This window comes from Paramormyrops kingsleyae, chromosome 18, assembly GCF_048594095.1.
Source record: "Paramormyrops kingsleyae isolate MSU_618 chromosome 18, PKINGS_0.4, whole genome shotgun sequence".
Lineage (NCBI taxonomy): Eukaryota > Metazoa > Chordata > Actinopteri > Osteoglossiformes > Mormyridae > Paramormyrops > Paramormyrops kingsleyae.
Genome location: NC_132814.1, coordinates 23,067,853 through 23,081,483, shown reverse-complemented (window position 1 = coordinate 23,081,483; position 13,631 = coordinate 23,067,853). Strand labels below are relative to the sequence as shown.

The window sequence follows — 13,631 nt, the reverse complement described above, 5'->3', positions numbered from 1 at the left end:
TGATTGACAATCCATTGGACCAATCGAAGGCCAGAGATCTAAACGTTCCGATCAATCCGAAGCCCCCGTCCGATTTGCGGAAGTGCACGGTCTTGTTCCTCCGGTAGACAACGGCTGGTTACTCAGAAGCAGAGCATCTCACTTATCATCGGAACGAAGGTAACGCCGAAAAGTTACACTATTTATCAAAATATATCTATTGTGTCGAGGTCTTATGTACACGTGGGTAGACTATGCTATTTCCACTCACGTTTTCTGGTTAAACATTCAGCTTAGTTTGCTAACCGATTCTATTTAACCGTCGGCTAGCTAGTCGGGTAGCTGTTGGCTAACAATGTTTCGGCAGCGCAGGGTTGTTTATCCCGGAGGCGGTTAGGGAACAGCGGTGTTGTTTTCTGGGGGGAAAAAGGACTCATTTCGGGGAGCAAATGTGGAGGTTAGCACAGTAAAACGCACTTTAGCGACTGGAAAACCTCATGGGGCCGTGCGTGCGGGGTTATTCGCGGGGTGCAACCGCTTACACTAACCGCAGCTTCTGTAGAACGGCGTTAGCTGTTTACTGACGCGGTTTTAATGATGAGCTTATGAACTGGGTCTTTGCGGAGCGTCTGACATTTTAGTATTTTTAGTCACAGGCTTTCACTGGCATGTCGTCTGGAGCGCTCTTCCCAAGCCTGGTGTCAGGCTCCCGCGGTTCTTCCAGCAAGAACCTGGTGGAGTTCAGGGCCGGGAAGATGACCCTCAAAGGCAGCACGGTGACCCCTGACAAGCGCAAGGGGCAGGTCTACATCCAGCAGACCGACGACTCCCTCATCCACTTCTGCTGGAAAGATCGGACTTCCGGGAACGTGGAGGATGTAAGTGGCCCTGCTTAAATCTGTAGGTGCTCTGATGGCTTTGATGGCAGGGCTCCAGAGTGCGACCAAAAATCTTTCTAATGTGATTCATCTTTTTTCCTTGGTGGCACTGGTGCACTTAACATTTTGCAGGTCTGCTTTTTTTTTTGGACAAAGCACATTAAGGAGCCAATCAAAGGCAGAGAAGGAGCGGGTCTTCACCTCTGATTGGCTCTGACTCTGAGATTCTTCTACACTGATACTGCGCTTGAAATTACCACCTGTAGGGTACTCATCCTGGAGCAACAAATGAAAACGCAGGCAACTGGTATCTCCAGATCAGTGTTTCTCAACCCAGCCAGTCCACGTTTTTGCTCCCTCCCAGCTCCCAGCGCACCTGTACCAGCTATTCGGTGTTCCTGATTGGCTGGGAGCTGGGAGGGAGCAAAAACGTGGACATTTTGGAAAGACTGGCTAGCCCAGTGTCTGTGGCTTACGTACAATAAAATGGGCAATGTGATGCACTGCGTTTACTGCAAAGGATGTGGCCAAAGGATGCCCAGTGACAGTGCTTTTGTTGTCAGACCATCAACATTCCTAATTGAAACGCTTAAAAAAAAAAAAAAAACATGTCTCAAAGAAACACATCTGTGTTGTGAAAAGTTTTGTGGCAGGGCACCTAAATGAATCAGTTAGGTGCATTAGTGCAACCAATGCAATGAGTTAGTCTGAAGTCCTGGATGGTGTTTCAGTGGTTATAATTAATCACATATTCACATGTTCAGAGGTAGGTTTATTACTTTGTCTGCCTCCAAGCCCAGTGTAGTAACTTTATGATCAACAGGGTGCCCCTAGACCTTTGGGAACCACACGGATGCATGGTTCAAGTCCTGGTAAACCCCTCCACTGTACATACTACAGATCTAAATGCCTCAGTGGGGAAAAATGAGGCACAAGAGTGCGCTGTGTGCTCTACTGGCACCAAAGGCAAATTGAGGCTCTGTATGGTAGACAGACACAGTCTGTGGTGTGGAATGTAGTAGGGAGAGCCTCAGAGATGGCAAGTTTTAAACAAAGAGACCTTATTTCTGCTAACAAAATGGGGACAAAGGTCCTTTAAGAATAACATGCACAACAGTATCCCAATACTATGAAAACTATCTTGTAAAACAACACCAGCAAATTTAAAATACCAACACAAGCCCTACCCAGCCAGCTCAGAGTCAGTCAGGTATAAGGAAGTGATGCGTGTTTGCCTGTGGCTGTCAATTCAGCCTATATTGTGCGAGGTCACCCCAGGCAGCCCTTGTGACCCTGCTAGTCTCTCTCCCGTTTGCCTATGCAACGGTAATGTGTGAGGTCACTCCAGGCAGCCCATGTGACTGCTAGTCTCTCTCCTATTGGTCCTTGCCATGTCACCCTAGCTAGCCCATGTGACTCTGCTAGTCTCTCTCCCACTGGCCCAGGAGAGTCATTTGAAAAACCAAAGAAATGTCCCTGGCTGTTCTCATGATGCGCTTTGGCTAATCGGACTCCCTGGACAGGCCTCCAGGCTAACTTTCCTGCTGGTTGCACAGCTGCTACCAGCTTTCTTAGTTAGTCTCCCCAGCACGATTTGGTCACCCCCCTTCTTTTTGATGCAGCATGGTGTTGAATAGTTGTCCTAATTTGCATACCTTGGTTTTTATATTGATGAAAGATGACTGTGACTTAGGACTCCATACAGTATCCCCTTCACATTCATAGGGGTTAGGGACAGCAGATCCGCGAGAATGTGACACTTCACCAATAATACTTGGGACTCCCAATGTCTACCCATAAGTCTGCTGACCTGAACAATAACATAAAATTCTGTTTATTACCAATTTCTTAACAGACAATACTGTACTGTACACTTTGCATGTTAAATTACTTTGTCATTGCCTATCAAGACCTTTTTATATGATATACGGATCGTCTAAATTGTGCCCCTGTATGTACAAAGTTACTACTGTACACACTGGGAGCACTGCGTTTTGGGCTCGTTATTAAAATGCAAAATTAATACCACTGAAAAGTTTAAAAGTTAGAGAGAAACGTGAGATTCCATGGTCACAAAGGCACTAACATGTGAGTGAGGCTGGTTACTGAGACAAAGATGTGTGCCGTAGCCAAGTCAAGACTTTTAGTAGGCCCGTCTGCTTACACGAACGGATGTGCAGGCCTGTGTGCTTACACGAATGGATGTGCAGGCCTGTGTGCTTACACGAACGGATGTGCAGGCCTGTGTGCTTACACGAACGGATGTGCAGGCCTGTGTGCTTACACGAACGGATGTGCAGGCCTGTGTGCTTACACGAACGGATGTGCAGGCCTGTGTGCTTACACGAACGGATGTGCAGGCCTGTGTGCTTACACGAATGGATGTGCAGGCCTGTGTGCTTACACGAATGGATGTGCAGGCCTGTGTGCTTACACGAATGGATGTGCAGGCCTGTGTGCTTACACGAACGGATGTGCAGGGCTCCAGATGGCGACTAAAATGATTGCCAGTGCGCCTAGGTTTTTTATTTTGCGGCTATTTTTTCATTCCAGTGCATCTCACAATCCAAGAAAAAATAAAATAAAAACTAATAAGGCAAAAAAAGTGACAGCTTTTAATTACGTGCGCACCTAACATGCGTCTGCCTTTCCTGGTACATCATCACGTGATTAAAGCCTTGTTCGGTCCAAAGCAGTGTTGACAGATTGGGTGGATTTCAAATTGTCGTGTTGGAATCTCTTCATGCTATCTGGCAGCCTGTTGCAGAGAGTATTGAGCTCCGTAAGGGACACGGAGGGAAAAAAATTAATGGTTGGGAAAAAATGGACTCGCACAAAGGTGGGATAGACATTGCAAAATGCCACAGTACTTTTCCGTTACCATTAATAACTGCACGGTGTCTGTTTAAAGTGCAAAAGAGAGAATTTATTTATGGATTAAGTATAAACCTAAATGATACAGATATGTCTTGTAAGGTGTGCTTTAAGCATTAAACCATGGGGGACAATGCACACCATGTAACTTTCATGTAATACATTTTTATACGTATTTATTAATAATTGCATGCTGTCCATTCACCACCAGTTAGGCAAGACAGCTGGACTAATGAACGTGAAAAATATTACAGCAAAAGATATTACAGCCAGAAAACTGTATACAAAGCTAATTGCACTGCGGTGTTGGTGTTAAGGTTTAAACTGGAATCCGCTTTCTGGGATATTTTGGCATAGATCCTGATGCCCCCATGGTGTGTTGGGGGTGACCCCAGGCTCATTGTGTGACTGCTTGTAGGAGATGGATGGGTATTGGGCTTTAGATCACTAAAATGCAGCCATCTTGAACCTCCATAGTGGCATTTTAGAGGATATCTTTACTTTAATGCTGGCAGTATGTCAGCTGTTAAGGCGATTCCTCGATGCTTCATGAAAGCAGAAGGGAAACTTCCCATTGTTCTTTCAAAGAGCATTTATTTACATTAATTTATTTAGCAGATGCTATTATCTACAGCTTTATACACCTTTTTTTTGAGATAGCAGAGTCAGACAGTCCCTGCTGCAATTGGGGGTTAAGGGCCTTGCTGAGGGGCCCAGTGGGGAAATCACTCTGTCCCAGTGATTTTAACTGGCCACTTTCCAATCAAGGCACAGCTTCCTAGTCACATATTGCCCTGTCTCAGCTCTGTATACCATCTATGGAGTAATCTGGGGGGTCCTGCTGTGTTTGGCAGCTGTGCTGGGCTGGCATCTCGCCCGGGATCTCTCCCTCCACGTGCCCCCTGACTGTGGGCTGTCTGTGGCCCTGTCCTGGTTACACATTTAGGAAATATGGTTATGTAATCCATGGTGATGGAACCTCAGAGGTTTGGGGCCCCCTGTTGGCCATAAACAGGCACTACACTAAATATTAAATTACATGTTCCTTATTGTGATGTTGAAGCTGCGTGTGACTTTTTGAGTCAGGGGCTGGAAATGATGACCACGTTCTTATATGTAAAATATGCAGTTTAGTGACTTAGGAAGGTTTCTAAAGATATTGTTTTTCCAGTGATTTGTTTATCAGTACATGGTCCAGGTTTAGAGCTGAATTGGTATGTGTGATGTTTCCATGGGGTGGAGAGGAATCGCTTGAGTGTCAAGGCTGGGTCTGATCCATAATGGAAGGACGATGTCAGTTTTATTCATTTAAGAGAACATAATCTCTGACTGATCCCAGAGGAATTCAGGGTCTCTGGAACCTTTGGTGATCTAGTCCTTCTTTTGCAGGATCTGATCATTTTCCCTGAAGACTGTGAGTTCAAGAGGGTGAACCAGTGCACCACGGGCCGTGTGTATGTGCTGAAGTTCAAAGCCAGCACCAAAAGACTCTTCTTCTGGATGCAGGTATGGGGCCTTCGGTGCTCAGGGAAGGGGAGTCAGGACCACAGGTCACGTTCTCTTTCCTGGGCTGAAAATGAGGGGAATCATAAAGCAGGTCGCTGAGGTGCCGGGATGAGCGCTTGACGTGTCTTGACACCCCCGATTTCCCCTCCCGCAGGAGCCCAAAACGGACAAGGACGAGGAGCACTCGCGCAAGGTGAACGAGTACCTGAACAACCCGCCCATGCCAGGCGCACTGGGCAGTGGGGGCAGCGGGGGCCACGAGCTCTCCGCTCTCGGAGGTGAGGGCCGCCCGGGCCTGCACGCTTCTCCAGGGAGGGGCACCCTGGGTGAAGGGCTCTTTCAGAACCTTCTTAATTATGATCAGAGCCACTTTCAAACACAGTTGATGTGGGCACCCTTTTTTTGGGGTGGGGGGCGGGGGGAGTATGGTGACACTGTGGGTAGTACTACTGCCTCACATGTCCAGGCGTGGGGATTTACGTCCTGCTTCTTTTTTTTTTTTTATATATATATAAATGTGTCCTGTCCGGCAGCTTTTAGCAAGTCCTGCTTCTGCTCCGTGGATGTGCATGATGTCCCCATGGTGTGTGGGTTTGATATCGGGACTCTGTTCCCTCCCACGTTTCCAAAGGCACACAGTGATAATTAGTGCCTCTAAATTGCCCAAACAGTGTGATTTTATGTGTGTGTGCCCATGCCTGACCTGTGATGGCCCGGCATTAGACGATAAGAATAACGGAGTTTGACGTTTCCTCCTAACTGTACAGGTGAAGGTGGCCTGCAAAGCCTTCTGGGAAACATGAGTCATAACCAGCTCATGCAGTTGATTGGACCAACTGGGCTTGGAGGCCTTGGTGAGCATTTCTGAGGTTTTAAAAACCGTTCTGGTCATGAATAAGGATGGAGGGGCTCCTGAAGCCCCCCAGGGGGACAGTGGGAGTCATTTTCCCCACCCTATGCTTTCAGGAGGCCTGGGCGCCCTGGCAGGTCCGGGTCTCGCCAGTCTGCTTGGCAGCGGAGGACCTGCGGGCAGCGGCTCATCATCTAGGTGAGACTTGGCGCCCCCTTGTGGCTCTTTATTAAATGTCACTGAAATCCAAAACGCTTTGAATATGGGATGTCTTGTCCACATTGCTGTCTTGATGATATTTGGCTGTCTAGGGGTGGGGGGGGGGGAGCAGGGGTGCTCAGCCCAGATGAATCTGTAATGAAAGTGAATCTACTCGCTGTTGACTGCCTTCCATCATTTCATGCCCCCCCCCCCCCAGCTCCCGTAGCCAATCTGCCGCCGTCACCCCCTCCTCCACCTTCTCAGCCCCGCGCATCACCTCGGTCCCAGCCCCCACCACCCCCACCACCCCAGCAGCCACCATCAGCTCCTCCCCGGCCGTGACGCCTACCAACCCTGCGACTCCCACCCCCCCGCCGGCGCCTGCGGCTGCCAGCCCCGCCCAGCCCATCCAGCTTAGTGACCTGCAGAACATCCTGGCCAACATGAACGTACCGGCGGCGGCCTCCGGGGCCCAAGGAGGTGAGGAGGGGGCGCTGGATAGCGGGCAAAGGAAGGAGGGCGGACCCTAGTGGGGGAGAGGTGTTAGTCTTTATTTATGGCATAGGCAGGAGCTTGGGTGTCATGGATGACATAGGGCCTTGGGGTCAAAGGTCAAAAGGCCAGGATGCAAACTGGGATGGGGCTGTGGGGGGGGGTTGGGGAGTGGTACAGTAAACTACAGCTATCAGCCCATCTGTTAGATCATATTAGATGGGGGGTTTCCAGTTTAGGGTCCTGATGGTATGATTTGTGCGCCCCCAGTGGACCTGGCCAGTGTGTTGACCCCCGAGGTGATGGCTCCCATCCTGGCCAACGCCGAGGTGCAGCAGCGCCTCCTGCCCTACCTGCCCTCGGGGGAGTCCCTGCCCCAGAGCGCCGAGGAGATCCAGAACACGCTCACCTCCCCGCAGTTCCAGCAGGTACGCCCCTGCTTGCCATGGAGCCCCCTGTTGGCCACAAACAGTCATTACACTGAGGGGGTGTGTCCCAGAAACGACGTAGCTCCCCTTTGTGGGGGAGGGGGGGTCCTGCTGCTTTCGTAGCGAGCTGTAATCCCATGGGTGCGTGATGTCCTCCCCCCCCCCCCGCCCCCCCCACAGGCGATGAGCATGTTCAGCAGCGCACTGTCCTCCGGGCAGTTGGGACCGCTCATGAACCAGTTTGGGCTGCCCACAGAGGCCGTGGACGCGGCCAATAAGGGAGGTACGGCTCTAGGGCGCCCTCCCATGGCACTTACCGGTACTGGCGGGTGGGATTTGTTGGCGGGTTTAATCTGGGAATTAAGCACAGAACCTCTGTCCTGTTAGACGTGGAGGCGTTCGCAAAGGCCATGGAGGAGGGAGACGCAAAGACGGACACCGAGGGGGGAGACACCAAGGACAAGGATGACGACGAGGAGGACATGAGTTTGGATTAGGGCGTCCGTGGCCCCCTGCCTTTCACATTCTTATGACCTTACTGTAGGCTGTTAATTTAGCCTGACGTATCAGTGATACTCTGCTCTTTCTTTCGTTAAATATACAGTCTATATAACATGGAAGCTATGAGACAAGCATGAATAAATCGGTATTGAAATGGCATGAAGTTCCCCGGCGTGATGGTAGATTATTCTCCGAATGTGATTGCAGGGCTGCGAGAGGCTCCATCTCAGAGTTTATATGCATGTTTTGGCTGCCATGGAAACGTGTAATGAGGCTACACTTCCTGCCCCAGCGATGCGCTTACATCTTCCGACAGCAGCACTAGGAGAGTAAACACGAGCTTGTTTCAAAAAGAACTTTATTCACTGAAAAGTCAACAGCTTTATTTGACTCCGGGAAACAAATTTAAGCATGAGGGCAAGGAGAAATGTTTTTAAGGTCCCTGTGAAATTTCTCTGCAAGGCTGAGGGCGGAACAAGGTGGAAATTTGGAGACGGATTGAGAACCAGATGGTGTGCGTTTCAGAAGCGGTGCGGTTCTCAACATTGTAGTATAATTAAACGAAATGTTTGTATAAAATGAACACCTGCTATATTCTCTGGTCCCACAAAATATCTACAAAATATTTCAAATATTTATTCTTTTAAAAAATAACATTTAAAATTTTTAAAATACTGCATCCAGAAATATGTGATTGGCATTAATATCCCAAATATAAAATACACAACGAAGGGTATCAGCACTCAAAATGTTTAGTCTCTGTTTAGCTTTTACAGATTTAGACATTATGAGCCTTCACAGGTTCCCTGCTGGTCTGACTTAGTACCTAATGAAAAATAAAATAAAATTCATGAGGTACAAAGGGGTCCATTGTTCTGCAATTGTTTCTGGAAAGTCTGGTACAGATATTTCTACAACAAATGCACTTGAGACAAACAGGTTAAAGTTATGGGCAAACTCATTGTCCAGCCCAGTGTTTTGAAAAGTGTATTTTTGGTCACATAAGGGAGGGAACCATCCATCCATCCATTCATCGACCACTTTCATACGGCAGGAGGCCTGGAGCCTATCACAGGCCTGGGGTACAGGGGCCATCACAGAACACACGCATGCACACGTACTGTGGGTTCCCCATATTAATTAGCGTAATTGCATGTTTTTGGACTGAGGACACTGGAGTACCCAGAGGAATCCTGCACGGCACTAGGAGAACGTGCAAACTCCACACACACTCGGGGGTCGGGGGGCATCAGGATTGAAATCCACAGTCCAGCAGGTGATGGAACACTGCTGCCCAGACTGACCAACTTACTAAAGGTACCCAGTGCTGATTTTTTTTTTTTTCCCTTAAATTTTATAAACAATTTTAAAATCATAAATATGTTTAAATAAAAGTTAAAAGTTTAGCCCCACCACCGAAGATTACAAGCATGTAGAAGGTCTTGTGAGAGAAGAGTCGCTGTTACACAACGGGGCAGCCCTGGGTTCCGACCCCCCCGTGGACTGAGAGTGGTTTGGCCAGGTTCACACGCTGCCGGTTAAGTATTAGCCCCTGGAAGCAACCATGGAGTGAGGGGAGAGGGGACGGCAGGCCGGGGACTTCAACACCATCTGTCCGAAGGGAATTTAAAAGGTTAACAGGCTCTGTCCAGCTCCAGTGAAATGGCCAGTACATAAGATGGATGCCAGTGCTGTGCGGTGGAGCGGAGAACACGGATGTGAGTGCTTACCCGGCACGCCCCCGAGGTAGAGCATCGATTCTCCTCTAACGCGGACGCCCTGTGCGGGCCCAGCGGTGCGCCGACTGCTTGTGTCCACATCGAGCTGGACCCAACTGCCCTTCTTAACGACTGAAAAGCAAATGCGACCCAAACGTGAGACAGGGGGGAAAATGGGAGATGGAAGACACCCAGGGGGGGGGCGGTTTGTGGTTTCTAGGCCCTCACTTACCCTGATGTGTTAAAAACAAAATTAATAGCTAGAGAGTCAGGAGATTGTGGCTCTAGCGGATCATGCTGCGTTAGCATAAGGAATTTAATATTTAGTGTGGTGATTGTTTGTGGCCAACAGGGGGCCCCCAAACCTCAGGGGCCCCAAGCAAATGCATGATGTGAGGGGTGGTAAAGACTGCGACTGGGGACACCAGCTGGGCATCTGTGTGTGAGCTGCCTAGGGTTCGGGGAGCCCAACGTCCCCTGGGTGACGGGGATGAACAGCAGAGGTGGGACTGGGGGGGGGGGTGACGGGGATGAATAGCAGAGGTGGGACTGGGGGGGGGTGACGGGGATGAACAGCAGAGGTGGGACTGGGGGGGGGTGACGGGGATGAACAGCAGAGGTGGGACTGGGGGGGGTGACGGGGATGAACAGCAGAGGTGGGACTGGGGTGGGGGGTGACGGGGATGAACAGCAGAGGTGGGACTAGGGGGGGTGACGGAGATGAACAGCAGAGGTGGGACTGGGGGGGGTGACGGGGATGAACAGCAGAGGTGGGACTGGGGGGGGTGACGGGGATGAACAGCAGAGGTGGGACTGGGGTGGGGGGTGACGGGGATGAACAGCAGAGGTGGGACTGGGGGGGTGACGGGGATGAACAGCAGAGGTGGGACTGGGGGGGGGTGTGACGGGGATGAACAGCAGAGGTGGGACTGGGGGGGGTGACGGGGATGAACAGCAGAGGTGGGACTGGGGGGGGTGACGGAGATGCTTCCGATCCACTCGCCTGCCATGCTGTGCCACTGGCCATCGCACAGCGACTGCGCGGGTGACAGGGAGGCGGAGAACGAGCCATTTCCGTTATTCACCGTCACTGTGACCTTTGGGAGAGATCAGAGATGTCGTCACTGTCAGGTAATGTCACAGAAACCAACAATAGCATCACGTTCGTATGACACGCAGTTTGGGTGTCGCATGACTGTAGTTGGTGCCTTTTCACCCTCAAACCAATGGCCAAACAATTTTCTTTCATTACCAATTTTTAACCTGTCAGTTATTCAGTAGCTTGATGTTAATTAACCCTTTTGCCCTCGGTCATTGCAGAAAATCTTTCAGCTTACATGTATATCATTTGCATGTATTTAGCAGACAAGTTTGTCCAATGAGATTTGCTCAGGGGTCCAACATTGGTGGTTCTGGGATTTGAACCAGAAACCTTCTGATCACAGGTACAGTGTCCTAACAACACAGTGCTCACTACTGCTACCACTTTCAGTCTCTAAGTTTTTGGTTTGGATGATACACACAGCTGAACACTCCCCTGGAAGACCCCCCCCCTTACCTCCCCCCGGTTCAGGTAGAGTGTCAGCTGACGGTCTCCTCCTCCCCCAGCGTGCAGCACCACGCCGGTGTCACCAACCACACGCATCTCCAGCTGGATCTCCAGGTCTCCTCCCACCAGCAGGGTGTTATCTTACAAAGAAGGATGGTTGTTAGCTGAACCTCAAAACCAAACAGGTTCACTGAAACATCTGCCAGAAGAGGATCGCGTATGGATCTTCTGATCCTGCCTCAGACCGTGCCCCAGGCCACAGGGGGCCCTCCCACGTTGCTCTCACCGACTGAGACGTGTCCACCCTGGCTGGAGATGTAGAGCCCTGGCTGCTGGGCACCCTGGAAGCAGGGCACCACCCCCACGGAGCGAGAGGGCGCCCCCAGAGGCTCCTCCTTCAACTTCACGTCTCGGACGCAGCCGGCAAACCCAGCGGACCCTGGTGCCTGCATTACCAAGGAGACCACCACGTTTCCACGACGACCATTTGGATTTCAATCATCCATCCATCATCCAATCATGTATTCCACATATATTCTAGCCTTGCTGTTTAGGTGAGATTGGAGGTGTTTATACCGCTTGTGCCGAACTTGGGGGTCCGACAGGGAGACCGCCGATGTAGAGGGGGGGCACCAGACGGCTTTTCCCCCCAAAAGACACCCTTCGAGTCTGAGAGTTGATTCCATCAACGACCAAGCTGACCATCTCGCCATCCCTCCTGACGAAGACCTGGCATGATTGGAAAAGAACGCATCGCTATAAACCAGCAGGTGGGGAATCTTTTCACGAGTGACATCAGATGCTTCAAAAACCAAATAAATAACTAGTAAGCAGCATCAGAGGATGGTAGCTAACTAGCAGTTAGCAGTACTTGCTGCTTCAGCATCTCGGAACATATATATTTAATACTTGGTGCAATGACTGTTTGTGGCCAACAGGGGGGGCAAACCTCAGGGGCCACAAGCAAATGCATGGTTTGAGTTGCGATAAACAACGCCGCTGGTTGAGAGTCAGTTTTTAAGGTTATGGGATTGGCTCAATGATGGTGAGGTTATTGGAACCCATGACCTCCCGGGCGCAGATCCTTAACCCGATTAGCTCCACACCGCTAGCATTCCCCGTGTCTCTCACCGTGTGCCACTGCCCGTCGTCGTACTTCCTGCGGCTGCGTACACTAGCTTTCCTGCGGCCGCCATTGACGAGCAAGACGAAGTGCCCACTGGACAGTGACAGCGCCATCCCGGCTCTGCCCCCCTCCCCAGCAGCATGCAGGATCAGGCCCTCTGAGGAGTTTGCACGCACCCCCAGGGAGAAATGGGGCCTGGGTGGAGACAGCAGGAGCAGCTATTGTAATTCCTTTAACTTAGCATGTCGGCTAACTTTTCATGTAGAAAATTGTGCATTATCTGGAAGAGGTCGCAACACTGTAGAGCTTACATCTTCCTGAAGCTGTCAGGGAGTGTGTCGAAGCGCTGGTAGCTCTGTGAGGAGCTGCTGAACTGCAGCGCCCCCTCCTGGTGGGAGGCTAATTCTGCCTGACAGGACTCCCGTGTGCTACGGCTCCTGGACCTTCCGTGTGCTTTCTTGCCCTTCACCTGTTGGGTGCAACATGGAAAATTCTCTATGTGTTACCTTTGGCTGTTTGACCACCTCCCCCCCCCACCAGCTAGCTGGGACCACCCCCCCACCTTCATACTGCGAGTGGGGGCCATGATCTTCCATGGTCTTTTGGCAGCAGGGCAGGTAAACAGGATATCCACGTTTCTTTTCGCTGTCACCAGGTCCACGACCATCTGGAACTCCGACATGCTGAGGACACATTAGATAGGTTTAGATTCCCTTTTTGAATTGAGCATTATTCCATCCATCCACCCACCCATCTTCTAACTACTTATGCTGTTGGGGTTGCCTGCTCCAGGCAGCACAGGGCACAAGGCTGGGGTCCACCCTGGACGGGAAGCCAGTCTCTCACAGGGTCCATACTCACACCAAGCAATTCAGAGTCACCAATTAGCCTAACCGCATGTTTTTGGACTGAGGGTAGAAGCCAGGGTTCTTGGTGAAACAAGCCAACTCCACAAACAGAGAGAAGTGGGATTCGAACCCCTAATCCTAGAGGTGTGACGCAACAGTACCATCCAGTGAATCAAAAATGAAATTTTACACAAATGGCACATTTTACTGTTACTGTAAATTATGTCAACATAAATAGGCCCAAACATCCTCGCTGTGATACAAGCACACTATGAGACCCCTTCCTCTTTGTCTCTCGCCCTCACCGTTTGATGAACAAGTTGCTGATGCAGCCCGTGATGTTGGACATCTGTGGTGCCCCCCCCAAATATAAGCCGTCCTCCCTTGTCTCCATGCTGCCGGCCCCAGCCGCGGAAAAGTCCACCGTTTTCTCCAAGACGTCGTCCATTAACACGCGCAGCCTGAAGGGGGAGACAGTCAACACCAACGACACGGCAGCACCGATCTGTCCGGACGTGGCCCAACGCACATGTGACTGGCTTGCCTACCCCTGACTGCTGCTGTAGAAGGCTATGTAGTGATTGCTTTCATCATTGTAGGTCTTCAGAGTCCTCGCCGCACTGTTGCCCGACTCCACCACCACATGGCCATTATCGAGGTAGACCTGGCAGGTGTTGTTCT

General features: G+C 50.6%; 2 protein-coding genes across 4 annotated transcripts in view; one reads left to right on the top strand and one right to left on the bottom strand.

Moving 5' to 3' along the window:
- Positions 1-6: 6 nt before the first annotated feature.
- Positions 7-7,872, top strand: LOC111855272 (proteasomal ubiquitin receptor ADRM1-like). The gene is made up of 10 exons (XM_023834123.2): positions 7-159; positions 630-857; positions 5,121-5,237; positions 5,392-5,515; positions 6,005-6,091; positions 6,204-6,285; positions 6,506-6,768; positions 7,051-7,208; positions 7,389-7,491; positions 7,596-7,872. The coding sequence occupies exons 2-10, from the start codon at positions 648-650 to the stop codon at positions 7,703-7,705; spliced, it is 1,254 nt and encodes a 417-aa protein (XP_023689891.1). The 5' UTR covers positions 7-159; positions 630-647; the 3' UTR covers positions 7,706-7,872.
- Positions 7,873-8,050: 178 nt separating this feature from the next.
- lama5 (laminin, alpha 5) overlaps positions 8,051-13,631 on the bottom strand; it is a 58,402-nt gene continuing 52,821 nt past the window's right edge. For all 3 annotated transcript variants that reach the window (XM_072701793.1, XM_072701794.1, XM_072701795.1), the window contains 11 exons: positions 13,499-13,629; positions 13,256-13,411; positions 12,665-12,785; positions 12,414-12,571; positions 12,108-12,297; positions 11,553-11,705; positions 11,263-11,422; positions 10,986-11,116; positions 10,431-10,524; positions 9,440-9,559; positions 8,051-9,320 (listed from right to left, as the gene is read on the bottom strand). In XM_072701793.1, coding sequence (XP_072557894.1) covers positions 9,172-9,320; positions 9,440-9,559; positions 10,431-10,524; positions 10,986-11,116; positions 11,263-11,422; positions 11,553-11,705; positions 12,108-12,297; positions 12,414-12,571; positions 12,665-12,785; positions 13,256-13,411; positions 13,499-13,629 — 1,563 coding nt within the window. In that variant the 3' untranslated portion in view covers positions 8,051-9,171. The remainder of the gene's footprint in view (positions 9,321-9,439; positions 9,560-10,430; positions 10,525-10,985; positions 11,117-11,262; positions 11,423-11,552; positions 11,706-12,107; positions 12,298-12,413; positions 12,572-12,664; positions 12,786-13,255; positions 13,412-13,498; positions 13,630-13,631) is intronic.